The sequence below is a fragment of the Chamaea fasciata genome, unplaced genomic scaffold, assembly GCF_029207755.1.
Source record: "Chamaea fasciata isolate MVZ Bird 193981 ecotype frontalis unplaced genomic scaffold, bChaFas1.0.hap1 SCAF_3, whole genome shotgun sequence".
Classification (NCBI taxonomy): Eukaryota; Metazoa; Chordata; class Aves; order Passeriformes; family Sylviidae; genus Chamaea; species Chamaea fasciata.
In genome coordinates, this window is record NW_027094088.1 from 100,050,829 (window position 1) to 100,076,793 (window position 25,965).

General features: G+C 35.4%; 1 protein-coding gene across 3 annotated transcripts in view; it reads right to left on the bottom strand.

Annotated features, from left to right (window-relative positions):
* Positions 1 to 25,965, bottom strand: part of ROCK2 (Rho associated coiled-coil containing protein kinase 2) — a 99,469-nt gene that overhangs the window by 12,501 nt on the left and 61,003 nt on the right. For 2 of the 3 annotated variants that reach the window (XM_066179931.1, XM_066179933.1), the window contains exons 6-29: positions 21,343 to 21,487; positions 18,806 to 18,944; positions 17,017 to 17,108; positions 16,075 to 16,234; positions 15,432 to 15,495; positions 13,977 to 14,042; positions 13,595 to 13,674; positions 13,136 to 13,184; positions 12,275 to 12,410; positions 12,055 to 12,146; positions 11,559 to 11,805; positions 11,136 to 11,242; positions 10,371 to 10,530; positions 9,537 to 9,697; positions 8,957 to 9,141; positions 7,863 to 7,932; positions 6,431 to 6,534; positions 6,064 to 6,250; positions 5,637 to 5,730; positions 5,427 to 5,521; positions 4,591 to 4,770; positions 4,205 to 4,373; positions 1,153 to 1,223; positions 84 to 172 (exon numbers count right to left, since the gene is read on the bottom strand). In XM_066179931.1, the coding sequence (XP_066036028.1) occupies positions 84 to 172; positions 1,153 to 1,223; positions 4,205 to 4,373; positions 4,591 to 4,770; positions 5,427 to 5,521; positions 5,637 to 5,730; positions 6,064 to 6,250; positions 6,431 to 6,534; positions 7,863 to 7,932; positions 8,957 to 9,141; positions 9,537 to 9,697; positions 10,371 to 10,530; positions 11,136 to 11,242; positions 11,559 to 11,805; positions 12,055 to 12,146; positions 12,275 to 12,410; positions 13,136 to 13,184; positions 13,595 to 13,674; positions 13,977 to 14,042; positions 15,432 to 15,495; positions 16,075 to 16,234; positions 17,017 to 17,108; positions 18,806 to 18,944; positions 21,343 to 21,487 (2,942 nt within the window). The remainder of the gene's footprint in view (positions 1 to 83; positions 173 to 1,152; positions 1,224 to 4,204; positions 4,374 to 4,590; positions 4,771 to 5,426; positions 5,522 to 5,636; positions 5,731 to 6,063; positions 6,251 to 6,430; positions 6,535 to 7,862; positions 7,933 to 8,956; positions 9,142 to 9,536; positions 9,698 to 10,370; positions 10,531 to 11,135; positions 11,243 to 11,558; positions 11,806 to 12,054; positions 12,147 to 12,274; positions 12,411 to 13,135; positions 13,185 to 13,594; positions 13,675 to 13,976; positions 14,043 to 15,431; positions 15,496 to 16,074; positions 16,235 to 17,016; positions 17,109 to 18,805; positions 18,945 to 21,342; positions 21,488 to 25,965) is intronic. The other variant, XM_066179932.1, reaches the window with a different exon arrangement.

The following is a 25,965-nucleotide window of genomic DNA, read 5'->3' on the forward strand; positions in this document are numbered from 1 at the left end:
CCTCAAAAGGCCCTGTGGTCAAGGTCTTTCCAACAGAGTTCACCTACAAATCAGAAGAAGGAATCGCACATGGTAATACTTACTCTATATCCAATACCATATGGGGATTGGATTGTTCTTTATCTTGTTCACTGTCGTAGAACAGGATCTTCTTGCTGCTCACAATTACATACTGTTAGGAGATAAAAAGATAAAACATGTTTTAATCTAGCTCATCACAGATGTCAAATATGTCACAGCAATTATGTATCACGTACGTTGTAGCAATATTTTTCTACAATTTGATTAAATGGTACCTAAGCCGACAATGGTAGTACTGTATACAAAGTCTGTGCCAAGGAATTCATTGCATAACAAACAAAATTCTGATTACCTGATAAATCAAGTTATATGATCAGATTAACTGATTTTTAAACATATTTAAATATCTATGAAGAAAAAAAAATGAAAGTCAGGAAGAAAGTAGGATATAAGCTTTTTCTTTCTATTTTATTGATTTAATTTTCACTTGGACTGGTAGAGAGAGTAACTGTCATCCTCTGCCTATTTCATGTGTGCAGGTCACAACTAATAGGAATCATACTTAAAAAGATCACTGTTATATTTACCAGAATAGCTATCAGTGTTTACTAAAAAGCTAATTACCTAAAAGATGTCCTACCTCCAGAATTTGGCCTAGAATTAACTGTGTGACAGCAGTAAGGAAATTTGTATGAAAATGTGTATGCTACATTTTGAACAAAGAGTCACCAAAGAGGTTACTGAGAAGCAGTAAACAAATGAAGGCTGCACAAGCAGGAGGAGTAGGTTTTAGTCTTATCCCCTAAATAAAGAACTTGTCAAGAGCAACAGCCTGTTTCCAGACTCTGCCTAATTCCAGCTATGTAATACTGCTGGGAATGCTTATGGCATGTATAAACATTTGAAGATCATGAATGACTGTTCTCACCTCTGGCTGTACAAAGAGATGTCCTAAACTATTGCAATTGTCTTAAGCTGCCCCTCTGAGATGTAGCTATACCAGCTAACATATTTTATAGATTTAAGTAATGAGAGATCACATATCAAAGAAAAACTGAAGTGTTGAAAACCTACAGTAAATTTAAAGTTGAACCTAAGCATGAAATAAAATCATAAATCTGCTTTTCTTACCTTTTTAACCCATCCAAATTTTTTAGTGTTATTTCTGACAGGCATTGATAGCCAGCCTTCCAGTCTCGATTCTGAAAAAGAGATAGGTATTAAAGAACAGACAAAACATTATTATTGAGACTGATGGGCATTTTAGAAGTCATTGAACATCCATAATAAAGCAAGAGAGCAAACATGAGAAGAGAACTATTTCACAGTACGAGATCTTGCAAAGTTTACCACAGTAAATGTTCAGGAATACATTGAATAATATACTCCTGAATACAGCCAATAAGCAGCAATGCAATCACAAAGAAGTAGTAGACATGAGGAGGAAGGGGAAGAACAAACTTGCAATTATAGCACACACATTCCCTTAGTAATTTTTTCAAGTCTTAAAAGCTTTATGTCTATTGACCTTTACCTTCTACAACAGCATCTAAAGATATTAGTACAGACCACACAACATCCAATCCAAGACCAAAAAAAAGGCAAATTACTGCCAAATAACCTATATACCCTACATACTAGGGGGGAAAGTCAGTTTAGTATTCTAATTCATACTTTTTGGTCTGTAAATTTTTCTTTTCTCCAATTCTGCCTGTATGTCCAAATATGCCAAAAATAGGTAATCTTTGGCAAACCCTTAGGTCTTGCCTGAATTCAACTGCCCTTTCACACACTTGCAGTATTTTATATTACACTGGCACATTTGTCAGATTTGATTTATCAAGAGTATTGAGAGCTCAGCTGTTGTTTGACACACTTTTCAGTAGCCACCAAAAGCTCAACAGGATCACGCTTTCCCAGTGCTTGGTAATACACAGGATCACATACCCTTTGATCCTATTTTTGTGGCTGAATTTAACACAAGTGTTTCTTCCCCCTACGTTTTATTAAGGGGAACTACTTAATTGCAATAATATTTTTCTAATGAGGTTCCTACTCTAGCAGATTACCTCTCTAATGCTGCTGAGGAACCTCCAAGTCAAAAATAGTGAAGTGTTAAGCATTAACAAACACAAAACCATAGAACAAGCAGAAACATACTCCAAAATTACAAATAATATTTTTCTTCTCATCAGAGGGCATTTGCAGGTTCCTGCCCGTGTTTAACACAGTGTAACAAATAATCACTAGATATTAATAAAATTCTTTTTGTGTCTAGAGAGACTTAAAGCAAGATACACAGATACACACTGTCTTCAATGTTTATTGCCCTACCAGCGATGCTGTTGGTGACCTGTTTTAATACACATTATCAACTACATGAAACAGTTCTGTAACATGGTTTGCCTCATACCTGCCACCTTATATTGCTCCTTTCAACTACATCTCATAGAAAGTGTAGCAAGCATAACATTGATGCAAAAAAATAGTCTACGCCATATCCAGGAAGCACATGTAGGGCAAAAAAAATATGCATGTTTCTCCTATTTTCCTAAAATTTGATTTTCCTATTTTTCTCTGTAACCTGTAATACAGATTTAATTGGACAAAATGAGAGCTTCTGATTATACTTTTTCTCCTTCTGGTGTTCATTCAGTACTAACAGGTCAGAAAAAGGGCAAAATATTCCAAACTTCTCATAATACATGTTTATAAATAATCGGAGGGGAGAAACAACAGAAGAGACTATCCTTCCTCAAATCTTTTGTAATTATGTCAGCAAAGAATCCCAGCTTAGCTATGGTTTTTTACTTTAGAACAAAGCAAATCCATACCACAACAGCAGCCAATAAGGAAAAAAATATGTATGTATGTAGGCTTTCTTTCATTAGAAGCTTTAAAGCAAGAACCAGAGAATGAGGAAAATAGAGGAAATGCATTATTCTTTACTCTAGTTTGATGAAGTAATGTCTAAATGCCAAAAGAGGCTCTACCTTCAGTGGAAAAGTATTCACACTTTAAAGGAATCTCATGTGAAATACAGAAATTTGAATGCAACAAAAAACCCGTATCTAATATTAACAATAAACAGAAGCTTTGTTAAAAGGGTGTGTGTGTAGTCATATAAAATGAATACAGAATTAGTAAAACAGGGCCTCACCACTCATAATATACTTTTAAGGCAAAACAATGTAATACTCAGGACAATGAATTTCTACAAGAAAATCATGTATGTTTAGATGTGAGGAGTTAGATGTTTCCACACTTCACTTAAACATGAAGATTTGACTTTTTGGTATCCAGTACCTTAGGGTCATACGGAGAGCTGCAGATACTGTGTAGAGGCTTTCTTGAAAACAAGCCATAAGGCTCATTTATTCAATGCCTCAATAAAAATGGTGGGTTTATAACTGTCAGCAAGCATTTGCAAACTTTTAGAGAAAACAGGTCAGTTATTTGTTCATGCAAACTTCCTCATGTCTTTGATAGCAATGTTTACTGCCGCTGCAGCATGTTATCTGCCAGATTTGGTTTATGCTTCTTTAATTATGTATTAATAGTGTTAGTTCTGGAACAGAGAAAATGATACAATAAGAACAAAACCAAACAGTTCTCAGGGATGTCACCTGTGCTATCAACTTCTGTAGGGCTGTGGGAACAAGACAAAGGTTCTTCCTCTGAGTCAGAATCGGAATCAAGAAGCATGCGAGAACTGGAAGGCTTAGTGGCAATACTGACAGAGGTAGAAGAGTGCTGATAGGTAAAGGACATGGATTCCATAGTGTGGGATTGAGTGATATGGACTAAACATAAAGCATAAAGGAGGAAAAGTAGAAAAGAAGTCAAAATAGAATTTCTAAGAGAGTATTAGTTTTACATTTCATCACATACACACAGTAATTGCAAAGTAACCACCAAAATAAAGTGAAAGAAATATTTAGTTCCAATGGAGCACAATAGAATTTTAAAACAAATTCTTTAAATAAATGTAAGGTGAAGTATTACAACAGACAGATTAAGTTAGGTGAACAAGTGATCACAATCAACAGATTGATAAGATGGCAGAAATAGATGAAGATGAAAATCACAGAATCATCAGACCATCAATTTTATACTCCAGTTTCTATGGAAAAACACCAGTATAAACCCAGTTAATGCAGAAATATTACTAAAATTAACATACCAGGGAATCCATCATCTGCCTCAGCCTCTCCAGGTCCACTGCCTATGCTACTGTTGTCCATCCCAATGTGCAGTGACTGCAGCTGGGAACGAAGCTGTTCAATGTCACTGTCTTTGCTGTCCAGAGTCATCTGCAGTTCAATCCGTATCTGACTCTCTTCTGCTATTTGCTGCAGAGATAAATTGCAAGATTTCCTATTATTACAATATTTGGTTACTCAGAGAAAACTATGCAGAATTGGTAGCCAATCTCAATATACATTCTGTATATTTCTTTTGGTTGGGAAAATTTAGGAATAGAGACTGGATACGCTACTGTAAAGTCTGTATCAGTAGTATGATTTTACAGAAAACACTGCAATGTTTGTATTTACAAAAGGATCTTACTGCCTGCATTTCATTTATTTCCTTCTGATATTTGATCATCATCTGGGTTAACTTTTCTCGTTCAGACTTCAGTTCCATATGCAGCTTCCTATTTTCCTTTTCTTTCCGCCGTACATCAGTGTCAGCTCCACGTTTGACTGGACCCTTCCGATTCATGATTTCAGCCAATTTATTCACAGCCTTCCCATGGGAAAGAAAAAAGTGACAAAAACAACACTAATAAATCCACAGAGTTATGCTGTGAAGAAATAAGGTCTTCTCTCTGTCTATAACTAGGCACTTCTAACTATAAACTAAGATGTCTGCAATCCAGTACTACAAGCTTGCTTTAATTCAACTTATTACACAAAATATAGAAGAAGGTAATGATGCCATTTTTACTTGAAGCAAGCATTAGCTGTGGGAGCACTTTCACTCATTTAAATAATCCCTTCCATTTTCACTAGCTAGACCCAAATATGTCTTTGTATTAAAATGCTACTTGTTCTAAAAAACAATCTAGATTAAGATCAGTAATGTACTTCTTTCTAGAACTTGTAAAGGAATATAAATCAAGACTGAAACCAGTAACGTATCAAATAATTTGACAGAAATGAAGGCTTTTGCTCGTGGAATACATCTGGATTAGAAGTTCCTCTATTACAAATCATAAGGATCCAGTTTCACTACACTGAGTCTACTTAGAAGAAGGAAGAAAAAAACCAATATATTTTCTTTCAGAGAAAAACAAATAGACTTACTAGCACATATCTGTGGTTTATAAAGGAAAATATTCTATTAAAAATTATTTGATTCATGAACACTGCATCTATATGCATTTGAATATATTTGCTTACCTGGGTTTTTAACGTTCTTTCATTCAACAACTGTTTCTCAAATTGTGCTTTAATATTTCCTACATTTGCTTCTTCTTCTTTTAGCTTTGTAATTTCTGTAGCAAGGTAATTAAAAGAAAATCTATGAAAACTCATTACAAATGAATATAGTACTATTAAAGAACAAACATAGTTTCAATTTCAATCACATTTGGTTCAGAGATTACATACGTTCTTGTGCTTCCTTCAGTTTATTGTTTAGTTCTTCTTTCTCATTAGCAAGGTTAGCCACATCACTAGTTAGTGTCCTATTTGCTTCTTCCAACTAAAAAAAAAAGGACATGTGACCATGTAACAAAACTCATTTGGCATATGAAGAAGCATTACAGGACAGAAGGAAATGCTGCAGAGTGAGACCAGGATAAGGATAAGAGGACTGGCTGTAAGAGGGGTAGGGGCACAAAAGACAGAATGGTCAGAGAAATTCATGGAAGAAACACAGAAAGAGATTCTTGAATTTCAATCATAAGAAATAAATATTTTTAAAACATTAGATATACTTGTACATCTCTAAATCTGCTAAAGAGCAATGGATAACTCAAACTGAAAATAAAGCTCATGTACTATCTCTACCAGAATTACAGATCATGTAACTCACTGAGGCTATGGTGGCATCTTTCTCAGCAAGTTCCTGTTTATGCCTTGCCATCATCTCTTTAATCTCCAGCTCTTTCATAATCTTCTCTTTTTCCAAATCAGAGTACTGTTCTTCAGCAATGGAACGGGCAAGTTGTTCTGAATCTGCTTTTGTCAAAGTAATCTCTAGCTGAGCAGCCAAGGAATCTCTGCAAATTATTGATATATACTTTTTTTAAAATCAGTTAATTTTTAACTAACTTTAAAGTCAAAAGTTATCTCATATGGTAGGGTTAGGTTAGGGAGGGGTTAGGGAGGGGAAGAAGGAAAAAAAAATAAAAAGCAATCATGATCTTTTATGTATTAGTAGTCCAACTAGCAAAACCTACCTCTCATCCTGTAACTCTTGTATCTTTTGCTGCATTTCTTTACAAATTTTGGTCTTTTCCTCACATTCTTCTTTAAGTTCTCGAACTTGTGTCTTATAGAGAGTCTAGAATTTAAAGTTGGAAAGAAAATTATGTGATTTCTTTACTCTTGAAGGTCCACAAAAATTATACAAGTTGATATGGTATGCAGTTCCTTAATCACACTAATTGGAGTTTAATTATGCAATGCCACCTCTAAACTTATCTAAATGTCATCATCATTCACAAATGTGCTTTTGTTATTTTGTTGTTCCTTTTTCAGCTTGTATATTTGTGAATGGGTAGATGTAGGATATGCATTTTCTATGTTTGTATACATACTGTTAAAGATACTCTAAATGTGAAAATCACTATTTTGTGCAAAATCAGAAGTATCAGAAGCAGAGAAAATAATTAATTTCTTTTTCTCTACTATTTTAAATCTTTGTCTGATGTAATTATGTGTGTGAAGCTTAGATTCTAATCATACATATCCACGAAACCAACATGACTGTTAAAAAACAAAAAGAAATACAGGAATAAGGGAAAAACCAATGAGAAAATAATTTGAAATTCAAAATTTCATGGAATCAATATAAATCTAAAACTCTGAAGAAAGTGAAAGAAACATTATTTTGCTCTGTCTATTCAAATGACTGACTACAGGTCAAGTGGCAGACGACTCTAAGTGTACTTACTGCAGGGATTTCAAGACAGATTGTCTCTCTCTGGCCCATCTACTGCAGCCAGCTGACCTCAATTCTCCCTTTCTTTCCTTTAATGTGTAACATTTTCATCTATAAAACTTTAGGCATGCCTTCTCCTCACTGACCTAAATCCACAAGGAAATCTTCATTTCCCATTAATATTGAAACAAGCCTTTTGGCATCTCCTGCAGTGCAACTGGCACTGTTAATAATAATTAACCTCCACATGCCAGTGATGATTTTTAAGTATGCTACCTATTTATTCTGGTGCACCTTATTATAATAAATGAAAAACTCCCAACAGATCCTACTGAGTTTGATTGTAATACAAAATTTCCTCCTGAGTCATAGATACACGTTTCGTCACATCACATGAGAATACAACTCTTCTCTGCCATACAGCATGGAAGAGATGCTGAATGCAAAAGGCTTGAAACATGCACAAAATTATTCACACGGTTAAAAAAATGAGCTGCTTGACTCCTCCCTCTGAACTCCCCTACAAAGCTGGGACATTTCTCAACATGAGCTCTTTTGTGCTGGTCAGTGATCAAGATCAAGGCAGCAGACAACACTGGAGACAGGCACGAGAAAATCAAGTAGCTTTGGGTTAGAGATGTGAAATGTCTGATGGCTGAGAGGGAAGAAGAAAAGCTAACGTACTCAGTAAACAGATTAATATAAAAATAAAGCAGCATAAAACATACTGAGAAATATTGTTCAGCTTCGAGCTGGTCTTGAAGCTCTTTCATTTGTCCATCTGCATCTTGACGTTCCCTAGAAAGGAAACATGCTTTAGAAATATGAAGATATTCCAGAGCAGTAACAGAAAAGACAGCAGTGTCACAAAGTTTAACCAGTAAGAGACATTGATAAAGTAAACAACCACCAGCAGAATCTTACTTCCATGTAAAATGTCACTGATCTGACAGATTGTTTTGGGTCTCTTGTTTGCTAGAGCACAGTATGTGAATGTCTGTCTTCCTTGACATGTATATTTTCTTGAATTTATCTATTACTTAAACAACACTCAGTTCCATAACAACAGAAATGTAGCAGAAAAAACTTCTGCCAGTGTTCCACATTATAGCCACCTTCTACATGACTAACTGTATCTTGCTGACAGAAAGGCAAAGCACAGGGAGACAAAACATCCAAAGTCATAAAGGAGCTAGGATTGAGATTCATTTAATATGTGTAGTAATCTGGTCTTTTCATTCACAAGGAAGTGCCTTATGTAAAAAAAAAAAAGTTTCTTTCCTTACTTATTATCAGGTGCAAATACTACTTGTAAGACCGTGAAGAACTACTGAAACTCCTATGTGAAAGTCCAACAGATGTGCTCAAAGGTCTGTAGGTACTAGGTATTTCCAATGGTTATGCTTTGTAGCAGTATTCATTTCCTACTCTGATAAATTCTGCTAGACTAATAATTCCAGTAACTTTCCTCTTCACTGAAGCCCTACATCATTAAAAAAAGCACCTTCAGTTAAATAAATGTTTCTCTGAAGTTTTCAGACTCATATTTAAGCTGTTTAATATTTCAATCTCATATTTAATTTCATATCTAAGATTTTCAGGATAACAAACATCTTTTAATACAAACCTATACATTGCTGAATCATTAGGGCAAGTCTCAGTTAGAGTCACTATAAATTATTTTAAAGAACAATTAAGTTTTGCACTGTAGAATAGCATATACTTTGCAGCAATTTTAAAAAATTAATTTTGTTCCCGATTTTTGTTCCAAAAATATTTCAGGTCAGTAACATGACTAAAACATATAGAACAACTTGCGTACTTGCGCAGTTCATTGTTTTGTTTTTCCAGACTTAATTTGATTTCCTGAAGGTGGTTATTCTCCTGTTTTAACTGCTTCTCTGACATTTTCAAGGTGTTGACCTGCTGGGTTTGCATCTTGAGGTCATTTTGAGTGAGACAGCGCTTTTGTGTTTCTTGCTCTATTTTCAATGTCAAGTTTTTTACCTGAAAAAGAAGCAGAAACCTGTGAATTTTACAGATCTACACAGGAAAACAACATTTAAACAGTCTCTAGCAGACTTCCTTTACATCTTTTGGTAAATCAAAGCTGCTTCCTGAATAAAGGCATTAGCACACATTAAATTACCTAGTTTTTCCATGTCAATCTCACAGGATTTACCACTAGAGAGGACAAACATTTTAACATGAATAATGCCAAAATATTTCAGAAAAATGACACCACATTAAAAAGTAGACTTTTTAAAGTTTCAAAGGCAGAGAAGGAAAACTTTGTCAACATTTTAATTCACAAATATTTCTAAATACAGCTATAACAGGAAAAATACTGGGACATTGAAAACAAGGTTTGACTCAAGACTCTTTTTGCCAGTGCTCCTTACATCTTCACTGAGTATATCCTTTTGGCGAAGGAGTTCGTTTATTTTCTGTTGCGATTGTTTGAGATCACAGTCCAACATGGAGCGCTGCTTCTCCGCTTCCAACAGCCGGTTCTCTACTTTCTGCTTTAAAGCTCTCTCTTCCAAAAGTTTCTTTTCCATTTCTGTGAAGGAAAAGATATAAGACATCAGTGAACTGTAAACCAGCAGATTTTGGAGGCCAAAGTGAAGTGGATGTCTGCCCTGTACTAACAATGAGCCACATGTTTCTCCTTTTAAAACTGAAGAGAAAGACTACTTCGAAGTGATTAATTAAAATTTTGACAGTAGATACACACCCAAAGGAAGCTTTTTCAAGCATTTCTGACAGAGCTATTTCCTACTTTTGAGCTTCTAGGTAACTTCTAGTTTATCTGCAACACCTCTGAGATAAACAAAATGGGTGGTACTTTAAAAATAAAACATTTCAATCTACTGTGCTCTGACTGTGATGATGTAGAATCAAAGAGCTGAAGTTGTTTGGGAACCTGATATGCCAAGTGACTCTGCCATTATTACTGAATCATTTTTGCTGCTTCTGAAGATCTGCATGCTCAAAATTTTGTGAATGCCCTGCAATTGGAAGGACAGGGTCTGTAGGTAGCTTTTGTAAGTAGCTGCAATAAACATAAGCCCCTTAATTCAAAAGTAAGGCCATCTTCTGGATTTTTTTGGTAATTAGCCCTCTCTTCAAGATATTTCAGTTGTCATGAGATGCACCAGAAAATGCATTGAAAGATTATATTATCCACTTTGTATAATTCACAACTAAGTCCAACTGGGATGCCAGATACATACCTTTCATGGCTTCAGATTTTGCTTCCTCTATAGACTCATAGATCTTATTTTTGTCTGCTAATCGTGCTTTTGTGGCTTTATGCTCAGCTTCTTCTTGTTCAAGGTTCTGCTGCATAACTTTAAATTTATATGTCATATCTATTTCCATGTTGCTTTTTTCCTGTTAAAGAAAAGAATTACATTGAAATAAAACATTAAATACATAAGGTTAGTGGCAGAATTTTGAACCACAGTAACATGATGCTTGGAAGGATGCTTGGAGTAGAAGAGAGAGCTCATGCTAAGGAACTAACTGAGAACTCATTTCCATAAATGTTTCTTCGTGAATGCCAAAGTGCTCTAAAAATGTACAACACAACATCCCCAGTTGCAAACAATTACAGAATTACTGCCTTTAACAGCCAACATTCTGTAGTAAGAGCAGCTCAAAGATTAAGTTTATTGAAGAAACTTTTCAAGTCTTTTGTTTCAATAACAAATTTCTTTTAAAAAATCCTATTAGCAGAGGCTCTTTTATATTTGGCAATAATGAGAGTTTAAAAAAACTCCACATATGAAATGAAATGTAGCTACTGTGCTGTCAAGGTACACATTGGAGTACAAAATTAGTTACTTAAGTACTTTAGAAGTAAAATGTATTAAAAAAAGCTGAAAACAAGGTCTATTTTTTGTATAGGTTTGGTTGAAGTGTCTCAAGTAATAAAAGTACAAATTCAAAAATTCCATAAGAATGTAACACCAATGTTCATTTAGCACTGCTGTCACCTTTTCTAAATCTGTGAGCTTTTCCTGCAATTGTCTTTTCTCCATTTCCAGTTTGGCTAATGCACTCTTTCCATTCTTCACTTCTTCTTCAAGGCTAGATATTCGACCTAAAAATTACCAAAATATCATTGAGGCTGGTCAGTGTGTGAAAACAAGACTTGTATTTTATCTATTTAGAGATAACATTTTTGAAATTTAACAGCTTCCAATTCTGACTATTAAGAATGTCTCCTTTGGGGTGATTCTAAAAGTTACCAATAATGTTTTATAGATGTTACCACACATTTTTTCTTAAATGCTGTCCACAATTATGTAACATTTTATAAAACAGCACACTTATCTAGTCATAGTCTGAAACTCAAATAACACCACCTAAACTAGAAACAAGAAGCAATTTTAACTTCAGAAGATTTGCACAAATACCTTGTAAATCGCTGATAATCTCTGATCCATGACTTCGATCTCTCCTTTCTGATTCTAGAGCTGACTGAAGGTTGAGATACTCCTTCTCCAGTTTGAGTTTTGCATTCTCCAGCAGGCAGTTCTTATCTTGTAGTTCTCTATTATTAATTTCCAGCTGCTGGATTTGCTTTGTGCTTTCTGTCTGGTTCTTCCTTAACCTGGCTGCAGTATCAGACTCTGACCGCAGTAAAGAATTAGCTTCATCCAACTAAGAGTGACAAAAACATACTTCAGAAACAATTAAAATATAAACCCCACTATTTCTACTACAGAATACTAGGTTTTATGGATTAAGGAAGTAAGGAATATATTTTAAGATTACTTTTGAACACCAAAACCTAACAAGAAAGAACAGCTTTTAAAACCCAATTACATATTTGAAATTCTTCCACTGTTACAAAATTCCGTACTCCAAGCACTGATTATTTTAAAATACATGTATATAAGGTTGGCATACCTGTCTTTGTAGTTGATTGATTTTTTCATTAGATATTTGAGAGTTCTGATTCCTCTTTTTTAAATCTTCAAGTTGGTCTTTCAAACTGTTAACTGCAACAAAAACAATTCTACATTGTTAATCACTGTCACAAAAATGCTTCAGTTTGAACTATAATTCATTTATTTTAAGCATTAAGAACCCACATCAAAATGGAACCTTCAAGCATGGTTCAACATACCCTCATTTTCCAAATTGCGTTTCTTATCCGCTTCATGTTCTGCTTTCCTCTGGTATTCTGTATTCTTATGCTGAAGAAGAGCCTTCTCCCTCTCTAACTGCCTGACTGCAGACTCTACATTCTTCCTTGAAGTTATCTGGATATATTTAAAAAAATACACCACTAATTACACACAGAGGAGTGGTATTCTTGGACGATAAAAACACAGCTCACGCACTCAGTTCAGTCTGTAATGGAGGAAGCCAGTCTATCTGCCTGCTGCAAATACAACGTATCAGAACATGTGGTCAAAACCAGCCCAGGATGCCTATGGCCAGGAGTTTTGAAATTTAAATACTGTTTGATCATCTGGATTTGACAAACCTGGTAGACCTGCCTAAGCAGTCACTCTGGGAGCAGAGAGACATGGAAAGGTCTTAACATGCACCTGCATGAGCTGTACTTTAAGTTGTATACAGCTGCATCCAAATTTGTAGAAGCAGTAAGGTGCAAAGCTGGGCAAGAAATAGGGTCCTTTTAGTAACACCAAACAATGCAAAGCATGGCCTTCCTCCTCTGGAAACACTACTCTCAAACCTTCAGGTTTTAAAGTCTGTATGGGATCTTTATGTCATGCTGTCTGCCAACTGAAAATACAGTAAAAAACTAGTTCTGGAAAGAAATGTGCAGTTACAGTACAGGAATAATAATGAAAATATTTTAGCAGTGACAACAATTTCATGCTTGTGAATACCAAGAAATTAACTGGTGTTATTTGCCATAAAATACACAGCTACTCAAAAGCAATTTGCTGTTCTCGAAGGAAAAAATCCACACACAAATGTTAAAATTTTAATTCCAGTTAGAAATCTATGGCCTTACCTCTTCATCGAGCTCTTTCGCTATCTTCTCTAAACGAACACTTGTAGACCTGAACAAATTTTAAAAATTATTTTTAAATCCTCCTGATAATACAGAAATTAGAATGTTTGGATGTATTTCACTACTTTTAGTTAAGGTGCTTTTGTTTCATTAGTTTTATGCAAGATATTCTATTTTAAGCAGCAACATGAAACCTCAAGGACTGGTGAAATTACTAAACAGTGAGATTCTCATAGGGAGTTAAAGCAAAAAAAAAAAAAATAACAAAACTCAAGGAACCCCCTAAAAACCACCCCAGTAGTCACAGGAGTAGCAAAAATTAAGCCAGCAACTTACCGTGAGGTCTGATTGCAGGGTTGGGAAACGCCAAAGTGGATTAGAATGCTTTTAAGCATTCAAAAACAAAAGGTCTAGTAAAACATCTTTATAAACATAACAAACATGTTGAAACATTCTCACCTGTACTTCTGTTCTAGTTCATCTTTGGCTTGTAATTCATTACTGAGCTGTTCTTCTAGCTTGCTTAGCTTTTTCTGAAACTGCGTAAAATGTCAAAAAAGCATGGCCCACATATAAAAATGCTTTCACAGAAAACAAATGCAATTCAATGAAATAACAAAATAAGGAAAAGTGAGGAAAATTAATTCAGTCTTCCAGTATATTTTTTAAAACCATCACTAGAAGGTTACATTTTTACAGGGTATTAATTTTGATAATTTTAAATATATGGATTTATAGCAACTAAATTTGCTGCATGCTGAATTGAATTGAACCATCATTGAAGAATTATGTGCCACAGATTGTGAGTCATTAAATTTATATGGGCAAAAAACATTGTTACCGGCCCTTTGCTGTGCTCTGTAGCCAGAGACTTTCCACTGGAGCAGATGTTTATGCAAAGCATTTTCTAAATGAAATGAAAAAATAAAAAAGGGGTGTACATGACCAAATTGGACAATATTCAGATAATATGGCTAAACATGTTCAGTGACCTCACATAAAAAAGAATTTCTTAGTCTTACACCTTGGAAGCTAATGAACACTTTGGAAAAGCTTTGCTTACTAAAATATTTTTTAAAAAATAATTGTGGGTCCAGTACCCAAATATTCATGAAATAAATTATAAATAATAAATTTTGGATTCATCTCATGACTTCAGGCTTTCAAACGCATTTATTTTCCTCCCTTCCTCCTTTTCCTCTACCCCCCAAACACGAAATGTAAAAATGCAGTTTTCCAAAACACTTTATAATTGTTACAATTAGAAGATTTCCACAACGGGAACACTAAAAAGGACATCAAAAACGGAGACTTGCTGCTTGAGAAAATACAAATAAAATAAGTTGTCAGAAGTGAAATGCAAAATTTTATCATCTGCATTTACTAACACAACATAAAGCAAACATCATGAATGTGACCATATGTATTTTAAACAGCAGTACCATTTCTATTTAAAAAGTGAAGTCTAAAAATATTCATCTATTCATCAATGACAGGAAGGAAGTAAAATCTAATAAACACTTGCATTTAAATTTATCTCATCAATACATAATGCATTTCCTTTATGTATTTTTTAAACTTTGAAAAGGAATTGTAAGTTTTAAGAAATGTTAACAATATACTATGGACTTTTGAATAATACAAATGTTTAACTAACATAATGAAGTAAGTATATGGAAATATCATCATTTTTCCTGTAATGCAAATTTAAATTCATTTGTCAATCTTCAAAAGCTGGATAAACATGCTCCATATGCTCCAACTGGAGTATGATTTAAACATTCCTTCATCCCTGCAGGTGACAATTTACTTTTTCAAACTCTGAATAAATCAGTCATGAATCATTAATGTAAGTGTGGGACCTTCACAAGAGTAATGCTGTCTGTAGAAAACAGAGCCTCACACATTGGCTTTCCAAACAAGTTCTGGATGCAAAAAGAATTTGAGAAAAATCTATATTCATTTATCTTTATACTATAGCATCTTAACACTTGAGTACAACTGTTTCAAAATACAACTGGTTTACTGCTAACAATGTGGTGAATAAACATTTAAGATACTTCACATCCACATAAAATTATGTAGGAATTTTTTTATTCCTTTCATAATTCAGATACTATACTTACCTCTTTGCTGTCCTGTAAATAGAAAATATCGTTTTTATTGAGGATCATTAAAAGACAAAGAGCCCCCCACAAAACTGCTTAAACACTTATTTTAGACTTTGTCTTTTCTTAACAGACTTAACAAAATTAGTTAATCATCCCATTAATACTAAGGAAAAAAAGGCACTAACCTCATTTTTACTAGATTGCACAGATTCGTTTTCTCTGCAAGACTGAGAGGAGTCACTTAGCAACCTGTCAAAAACAAAAATCCCTCCAGCTCTTACTCAACTTTTCAACAACTCTGGCAACCTTGCCATTTTAATCAATTCTCTCAAGTCTCAATTTGTCCTATGGTGCTCTTGTTTTATTTTGGTGTTAGTGCATCTTTCTGATTTGAATCCTTCCTTAACAGAATGTTTTCAAAACTACAACAGCTTGTAATTTTTTTAATTAATACAATTATTTCTTGATTATTCAAGATGACTTCTAGAAAGTTATTATGCTGTGTAAGCTTTCTTCTAAAATAACTAATAAAAAGCCATTTTAGAAAAAAAATTACAAATAGATCAGAATTTTAACCCTAACTGATTTTTTTTAAGATATTGTAGAATTTTGTGCATATAAAAATACAGTTTAATCAGAGTTATAGAAATAACTGAAAGAATAACAAATTATTTTGTTCAAACTTTGTATTTTGTATCTTCACACATTGGACATAAATTAATATAATGCCAGGAATAAGTTATGTATTTAGAGCAGAAAAAAAAAAAAAAGAATGTAAGAATAATGTACAGGTATGTTTTTAAAAATGCATATTAAAGTATCACATACAAATTTTCTCTGTAGTAGGTAAATCCTATGAAAGGCAGCTGGTTTCCCACGAAGGCTTTGGGGATTGGAAAGGTTTCCACGTCTCCCTTGTCGTCCTCAATGTCATCAAAATTACTGCTATCTATATCACTGCTAAGCTCAGGAACAACAGGAGCAGCAGCTATAAAAAGGGGAAAAAAGATGTATTTCACTCCAAGATTCAGGCACTTGTTATATACTGGTATCTCTCTAGCATTAAAATACTCTATTATAAGTTGTCCTTAAATACCTTGGAGTTAAATATGTATTAACCAGACAACAGATCTGGAAATATTACTGTGAAAATTTTTTTCTAGATCAATCTATTTTTGTATGCGTTGCCTAATGTGAAGACCATCTAGTATGCAAGACATATTTGGTCAGGTAATCACACTTGAGAATAAAACTTTAAATAAAACTATCATTTAAAAAATTCTTAGGTAATATCTTTAGAAGTTATGACAAGATTATGAGAACTGACATACTTTGCTTTTTTACCTAAAGCGATCATGTTCTCAATACCTTACATAAAAAGCAGTAAAACAAGACCACTGTCAAACTACTGTCTTAACTACCAGAAGATTAAAAGAAAATTGAAAGAAAACAAAAAAATCCACCTCAAAAGAACAAAACCCCTGAGAAACAGAACCTAACAGGTATTCTTTTTAGTTCAGATTCTGAAACATCCAATTCCATTGTTTAAAATGGAAATGTCTACATTAAAAAACATGATAAAGGTGACATAATTCCAGAAGGAAAAATGCATCTTTATTAACCCTTCCTCATATGAGGTTTTATAACACAAGTGATAAATATGAGTGTTTGAGCAAGATTCTTGATAAATAGGAAGTACTTCATAAGTATTTTTCATTTCTACAATTGCAAATACTGAATAAAATAGAACTTTTAACCTCATTTACTTACTCTCTCGAATGTTGTCCCAGTTCCACTGATCACTTCTGAAGAAAGGGTGATGCTTTATTTCTTCTACCCCATTTCTCCCAAGTCGCACATCCCTAAACAGCAATTAATCCTGAGTCACATTAGGAAAAATAGCTGGGTTGTTTGTTTTTTTTTTAAATTTAAATTCTGACTTGTTTATAAGCAGCAATGAAACTTTCAGTAAAGATTGTCTGTTTTAACTGCACTAATGGTCAAACAAAAACAAAATTTAAAAACCACCAGTCACTGATCTGGAGTTTCTTATATAAAATTTACTGATTCTTAGCATGCACTCTCCCTGTGACTGCTAAAATGTCCAGAATCTGGAGTCTGCCACGTGGGGAGTAAAGCAAGAAAGAGAGCACTGAGGCAAAAACTAAGAAAAAACTAAAAACACAAACAAAAACTCAACACCCTTGGGGGAAATAAAACTGCAGAACTTTCGTGTCTGCCAAACCACATGACAGACCATAAGACGTAAGTGAAGGAAGGTCTAACTTGCTGCACAGAACAGTTATTCAAAGCTGGACTAAAATAAATATTCTAAGAATTCCATCCTCTGCCCCACAACTAACCCTGACACGTCTCTTGCTGATATTTGCCGCAAAGTAAATCTTAAGTACAACAAGAAACTTCTAGTTTGAACAGAGGAGTCTCTCTTGAAACGACGTAAAAGAACAGGACATAAAAACAATGTGTGGAAAAGAAGCAATAAATCACAGGGTTGATGTTTAGTCCTTCTTTAAGTGCTTCAGCAGCAATCACGCAGCATCTGTTTCAAATAAATTGCTCCAGTCCTGTGTTAAATATAAACAGGAAGAGGGACACACGTAGTGGAAGTCCACCTTACTACATTTACACTATTAAATTCTAATCGTATTTTCTCTCTGCCCTTCACTAAGGGTGAAAAATGCTGTTAAATAAAGCACATCCTTCCTGACCAACTGCAGGCTTGCTCAGTAGAGCAAACAATCTCTCTTCAAATGCAAAACCCATTATAAGGCATTTTGTTTTCCTGATTCCTCCTTCTATAGTGGCCCAATGCCCTGCTCCAGCCAAGTGCAGGTGATCACAGGAAAACATAAGAAGGCAACATGGATCCAGAGTTAGCTGTGGGCCTACACTGTTGTTCTTTTAAATCAGTGAAACTGAAGATTATCTCTCCTTTCTGAAACTAAACAAAATATAAGTGCTCATGTCAAGAACAAGCTTACACAGCTTCATTTCAGTAAGTGGCTTAGATCTATTAAGAGAAAATTCTACGACTTTGTTTTTGTAGCCAAAATAATAACCTCACAGGTTTGTTAGCTGTATTTACCAAATAATGCAACAAAGCAAATGAAAAGGAATTTCAAAAACTCTAAGAAATCTTAAACAAATTCAGTAAATACATGCTTACTTTCAGAAAAGTATTTGCTTCCACTTTTTTTAAGTAACACCCACATAGACATTAAGCAAAACAATTTTGTCCCTGTCTTGGAGGTTACAAATTACTTTCAGCCTTACAGGTTTGTTACTGCACTTGGAAGGATTTGTCCAGCACAAACTGTGTTGTTAACAAGAGCTGTCAAAACTGCTCATAGAAATAAAATACAATACCTGGAAAAAACACCTCAAAAGAAAAACTAGAGAACAGGAGGTTTGGCAGAAGAGATTTGAACAGAGACCAGGAGAAGTAGAAGAAATTAATTTTTACAATGTACCATCCAAAATAAATACAGCCAATACCATCCAAAATAAAAAACAGTGCCAGAACAATATGTACACTTACCTATCAGTTAAAAAGGCACAGATAAGGTTCTTTGCATGCTTAGAGATTTCCACATCATCCGGGAAATGCAATGAGTTCTTATGATCCATAATTTTACTGTATGTTCCTACTAGTGAGTCTGCATAAAAAGGAGTATCGCCTGAAAATAAAATATAAATTGGCTGTGATTTTACATCATGTTTTAGTTATGTAAGTTGAATAAGACAAAAGAGATGATGAAAACTTTTTTTTTTTTAGTTTACCTAAAAGAGTCTTTTATTAAGAAAAAGAAAAATTGGACATGCAGTGTGCAAATAATGTATACTTCTAAAAATATTCCTTCCCTAAAATGTCTGTGTTACAAACTACACCACTTTCCATCCTGTCTGTAACTACCAAAATTTTGCCTGGTGAATTATGTCTTTTGTTCTGCCTTAAAGACTCTCAATATACTTTCTAATTTACATAATGGCTGACACCCATATGAATCAATCTTTAAACATTCCAAGGGTAAAATGGACCAAAACTCATTAAAGACTTGCTAATGCACATTTGTTGGAAGGAATCCACCAAAGCTCTCTGAAGACCATTTCAGAGGCACACAGGTCTATCCTCCCTAAGGCATGTCAGCTCTGAGCAGAAGCCTTCCCAGTGCATTACCACGCTGTTAAACCCATATTAATAAATCTTCTCGACTGACAAATTACATCAGCTTGAGTGCCCATATTAACATGGCATGTGGCTTTTAAAATAAAAGACTTTTCTCACCCAGAGTTTCCAGCCTAGGCTGTAGTTAAAGATATTTGCAAAGAACTAGACTTGAGAAAGGTAAAACTGGGGCAAGTGAAAAGAACAGGCTGTGATAAAGACAACTGACAATCAAATTAACTGGCAACATTCTCAATGTACAAATGGTTTGGGTCTGTAATCAAGAAGTTGCAACTTTTACAGGAATCCTTTCTCTCAACTAATCCACAGGTTTATATAGAAGGTCAACAATCAGTCACATGAGCTAGGCTCTTTTCTCAGTTCTGGTGTGCTGTATGCAGTCAGGAATCATCTGGCATCACAGGCTGCAGCCTTCCAACAAGAAACTGAGCATTTCAAAAGCCACAAACATGAAAAAGTGTACGAACAGACCAATGGACATTAACCATTCTGCTTTCAAAAGAACAATCCTGAATTTTGTCTCTTTCTGTCATTTTATAGCAAAATAAGAAATTAGTACACACCAGTTTGAACTTAACTTGTAGACTTTTAGTAAATTTATCAGGTTTCCATACCAGTGCACTGCAGGTGGCAATCACTGATATTTGCTGCTGCCTCCCTCCCTCTTTCCCAACCTTCCTCTTCTCAATTGTTTTCTGTCTTGGAAACAGCTTTGATTTTGGCCACATCTCAAAACTATCTTAAGTCACTGAACTAACGTTGGGACTCATCCTGTGACCAACATTTTACGGTTTAGTTCAGCACACAATAAAATTTTCATTTTCATAATAAAATTACCATTTTCATGAGTTATGCAGCTTTATAAAACCAGAATAACAAAACAGTGTCTGTGCTTTCTTTGAAGTGCAAAGTTTTAGAAGACCATAGCCAGGATCTGATACATAAGCACAGACAAAAATAGATACCTTCTACCAATATGTGGGATATAGAGAAATTAAGTAATATTTTCCTCTTAGATGCCAGGAGGAAAAAAAAGAGGCTCTGAAATGCTGAGAAAACATTCTGGACAGCTATGCCCAATATTTTAAGAACCAAATAGTTTTATCTACTGCTAAAATTGTTCATGAGAGACTATTAACTATAAACCACACATTCTTAAAGTCAAAATGTTGTAATTCTGAAAGAGTTGGAAATAATGATCGCCTCATATGTTTAAGTGTCTTTCCTGGCTCAGGATACCAGAAACATCAAATCTGCAATATTCCCAGAAAATGCTGATTTGGACTTTTAATAATTGTATGCTCTATTCCATCCTTGCATAATCAGTATTTTGCTACCAAGCTATCATACTGATCCTCACTATATTTTAAGATGCAGATGACTCATCTCCTTAACAGATTATATTCTATGTTCGTTGCCATAGCAGTCCAGTGTATTTTACTAGAAAATCCTGACTCAAGCACAAAAGAATCAAGCCATACTTCCAGACTTTGACCTAACAGAAGACACTGATGTGCTGTAGAAAAGGAGGAGAAAAAAAAATGGACGGTCCTGCCCTTGCCATTCCTGTCTCACCTCTTGTGTCTCTGCAAACTCAATCCTGCCTGAGGTGGCACAAATGTGGTGAGGTAGCTAACCCCAGTTAGAACTATTCTAAGAATTAGTTTTAAGCTGAACCAAGTCAGAGAACTAATCACTGAGCAAGCACGCAAACAGCTGTCCCAGCATGAGAGTGACAGAGAGCAAAGAGAACAACAGTGAAGCTGCAGCATCAGCCAAAAGTCAGAAGCTGTTAGTGAGGTACGAGCAGCCTTCACACAGGAAAGTGCAGCTAAAGGCACAGGGAAGACTCAGGGATAATCTCATTAGCAGAAGAAATCATTACTTACCAACTAACATCTCGAAAAGGAAAACCCCTACAGACCACCAGTCACATTCCCGTCCATAATACCCATCGCCCCCCTGGGATTTCAGGACTTCGGGCGAGATGTAGTCCGGAGTCCCCACGGCTGTGTCGCAGCGCACCATCCCTGTCTGTGCAACAGTAACAACACACACAGCTCAGTTCAAGGGGCTCTGAGCACCTCTTTAACAATTCCTCTGTCAGTAGGACAGAAAAATATACATACTAAAAATATACCCTAAAATACTTGGTTTGAGGAGTGTGTTTTAAAGACTACTTATAATTCAAGAAGCAATATGGATTGAAATGACATTTCTTGATAATGTGCTTACCCCTGCCTACTCTCATTTCTCTTGACTTCATCTTCTCAAAATTCACCGATTTTATTATTTTGACCGTTGATCTTAATGTGAAATTACACACCGTATCAGACTGCACCTTTTCTCATTGAATTCAGGGACAAACTTTAGAATAATTCTGACAAGTTATGAATTCTAGGCCCTACAAAGCAGATACATAACAATCTTGTCTAATTCACCAATAAATCAAGTTATAGGTAAATTTTGTTTAATGATAGGAAGAAGAATAAAAGAAGAAGCTATTTTTAAAGAATAGCAAAGCTTTCTTTATTAAAAAACATTTTTTTTTATTAACATATTACCACAGTTGTATCAATGAAATGATTCCTTATCCTCTGCTTCACACTGAGAAACTAAAAATGTAGGGACTAAGTGACGCAGAAGCGTCAGCTCTGCCATCATTCTGATTCAGAGTTATAAGTCTTGTTTCTTTTAATGAAATTCACTGAATTCACTCCTGAGAGACCAGATGGATGAATGAAATTAAATCCTAGATGAAGTTAGAGAAGTACCAAAAACAGACTCATCTTTTATTCCATTTCCCAATCTGATGTTTTATCTAAATCATTTTACAAAGGTTCATCATGCATTTTGCCATCAGCATGAATGTCAATATGTATTAATTCTGAATATTAATACAGAATATTAGTAGCAACTACTAAGTTCAAAATACATATTTAAAGAAAACAAGAGAAACATTTCATTTAGGGAATTGTACTGATACACAAAATTTAGAAACCACATTAAAATATTCTTTCTCATACACAATATGAACAGTGAAAAGCTTTTATTTCTGTACTAAAACAGAATCCAGAAAGTCATGACTCAGCAGGCAAAAACTGAAGGGATGACTAAATACTGTAGAGATCCATGGAGTACTTCAAATGTCCTCCTGGAAAATGCCTACCTTTTATGACTCCATGCTAAAACTGAAACCTAAAGAAATTTTAACTTCTCAGTTCCAGAATGAAGAGCAGGTAAACTTTTTGCATTCTCTACTGGATGAGATAGCACATAACTTATTCATACTGGGATAAGAAAATGAAGTTAGCTCTTTCCAGAAGCTGCATTCATTGGACAAAGAAAAATACAGGCAAACACATTTTAACATTGCAAAATAAACGAAAGCTCAAAGACTCCAGAAATCTAAAACTGAGAGCATTTGAAAATAGATCTAGCACATGACAAGGAATCACTATTTGAATATCCTGCTTGTCACAGCACTCTGTGAACTAACCTGCATATCTTCTCTGAAGCCTAAAGCTGTCTTTGCTTTGAGCACAGGAGGAATTGCTCTAGGGTTATGTGGTTCTGCTCCTCCAGTAGGACTGTGGCAACTTAATGAGGCTCCAACACTGGCGTGTATCTATCTCTTCCTTACCCAAACACAAAATTACAACAAGGGAAAATCTGAATTTTTGCTCAGTCAAGTCTGGTCCAAGCCACCTGAATCTCTCCCTGGGTAAAGGGATTCTTAAAAACAAAGTCACCAAAACAGTTCTCAAAGAGTTCTCTGAAGTCTGCAGTTTCAGTCACAACCTCTCCACCTTGACACCTGAGCACTTAATAACACCCTATTTCCCCTCCCTCTATAATTAATACACCAAAGCAAGAATTCTTTCTAATACGTTACACATGTTGGTATTTTCCAAAGTCCTAAACAAACAAAGCAAAAGCTATGCCAAAACGCAGCCAGACTTACACAAGTCTGATAGCTGGTATGCAGCAACAAGGGAAAGTCTTTTCAACAGCGTCACAGATGCTAAGAGTTCCATGCAATACAGTTTAAGTTTTTAGACAACGTGCCAAAGAATTGAACAGAAAAAAAAAAAACAAAAAAAAAAAACAAACCCCAAAAAAACCCACCAAAAAACCAAACAAAAAACCCAAACAAACAAACAAAAAAACCCCAAAGAGCCCTTGCATGTTAACACCAGGTCACCAGGTTCAGTGGACCATAGTTCTCTGAAGCACATGGAGCTGGCTGTACTTATTCCCCATAAAACTCTCTACCTTCTGTCTCAGGAGCTAACCTAGAAAGGCATTTGCAGATCATAAAACAGCCTGGCTTTGAAGGGACCTGAAAGATCATCTGACTCAACCAGTCATAGGAAAAGGAGCTGATACAAGATTATCTAGCACCCTGTGGGACTGCATCACAAAATGGGGATTCTACCATGTCCCTGGGGAGGTTGGCCCATTATTACCTGAATAAAACATTCCTGGATTTCTGCTCTGCTCATTTCTGCTTTCAAAGAACTTGGGTGTTGTTCTGTATGTATTTTTAAGTACTGGGTACCTTTAATACCACAGTCAGACTGTGATCTCTGGCATAAAAGCTGAGTAAACAGGGACACGCTCTCAGTCCAGTACAGAGCACCTTGGCAGTCCCTACATTCTGAAGAGACTTAAATGGTGCTGTTTCCTTTGGGCAATGTGTTACTCCTGTGTTTCAAACACTAAGCCTCTATTTATGCCTGGCCTCCTTTTATGCCTGAGTAGCACACTTACTGTAACAGTAACCATCTAAAGCTTCCTGTTGGGAGTCTCAGGCCTGAAACTTTTCTCATCACTTCAAAAGATCAAGGTGGACTTTGGAACTCATCTCCTGCAGCTATGTGAGAAATGTATAGTGCACAATTTTAAAAAACTGGCTGTCCAGCAATGTTCTCACAGCTCCTGACAACTTGGAGGTGAGGCTCCTGTAGTGTCTCTCAGCATCATTCAGCATTATTATATTGCTGAAGACAAAGCAATTCAGGTTTCATCTTCAGGAGGATCTTCCCCATCAAACCTGAAGGACTTGCTGTGTTGAACCAAGGCTGACAATCAGGCTTTCACTCCCTGAGGAAGTTCCTTCCAGTAAACAAGACTTGGAAGGTGTTTGTGTGGAACCACGAGGACTGCACACATCAGGTGTTAACAGCAGACAAGGCACTGAGGCAGGAAAGATCCAGCAGAGCCCTCTTCACTGGACAGGCTTCAGTGGGAAAGAAGCTGAGTTCCAAAAAGCTGCTTCTTTCAGCTGAACTGCCTGGGGTGAGGCAATAATCCCAAGAGCAAACACCCATTCTTTTAGTCACATCTTGTTCAACAGATACTCTCTGAATCTGTGCTCTGCTGAAAGCTCAGTTAGCACAGGACAGTGCTGTGCATGGCCATACTGGGACCTCCCTACAACACCTATCAAAGCCAAATGCTGTTTTGTTTCTTACACAACACCTGAGGATTAGACAGAGACTGGTGAACCCTGCCCTGGTCTACCTTATCATACCTAAATACCAAAAAAGGGAACCACGATTCCTACTAAATTCTTGAGTCTTACTCCATTCTTTATTCAGCAACAGAAATACTCACTTTGTTGCAGATTTTAAAAAAGATGACTAATTAAAAAAACAAAACAAAACAAAACAAAACAAGAAATGAAAACCAACACCACAAACCCCCAATTACGACAACTGAGTTACATAAACAGAACAGTTCCTTTTATGCTGAAAAAGATCACTAAAACACTTAGCAACTCTTTTCAGAACATGATAAGGAGAAACTCTGCTGCAAGTGTCTGTTCTGGCCTGGCCGACTTAAGCAAACACTGAACTGCAAATGTCAGAAAAACCTCTCAACAAACTGCAGCAAAATTTTCCTGGGCTCTCAACAGCATAAGGAAGATGCTAATGCTCATAACTGCTGAAAGAGATCCAAACCCAAAAACTAAGTAAGTATTGGGTAAGCATATATTTTCTACAAATCAGTCTGCCAACACCAATATTATATTTACACAGCTGGGATGTGTTCATGTTTTGTAAGAAGTAGCATGAGATTTGGAGACAACCCAGAACTTCTCAACTTCTAAAGCTTCCTGTAGAAAAAATTTTTGCCATTCCACTGAGTCTGAGAAGCACAAAAAACTTAAAATGTAATCTTTTAAAAAATCAACTTCTCTAGGAGATCACTGGTCCATTGATGATGTCCAGTCTAAAGTGGAGCTCTCTAACTTTTTATGAGAAACACGGATGCATTTCTCTCATTTACAGTACCATCATCCCCATTTTAGTATTCCATTCTTTTAACAATAGCAGCAAAAAAAGAAAAAAAGTAAAAGGTGTAGGTCCACCATTTCTGGCGTCCCTAAAACAGCACATAGGATCACCTTATTTTTGGTAGATACATATTGTGAGCTTTTTTGATGCTTTTTTTGTTGTCACTTCCAACAAACAACAGATTCACTTCAGACAATACAATCTACTGAC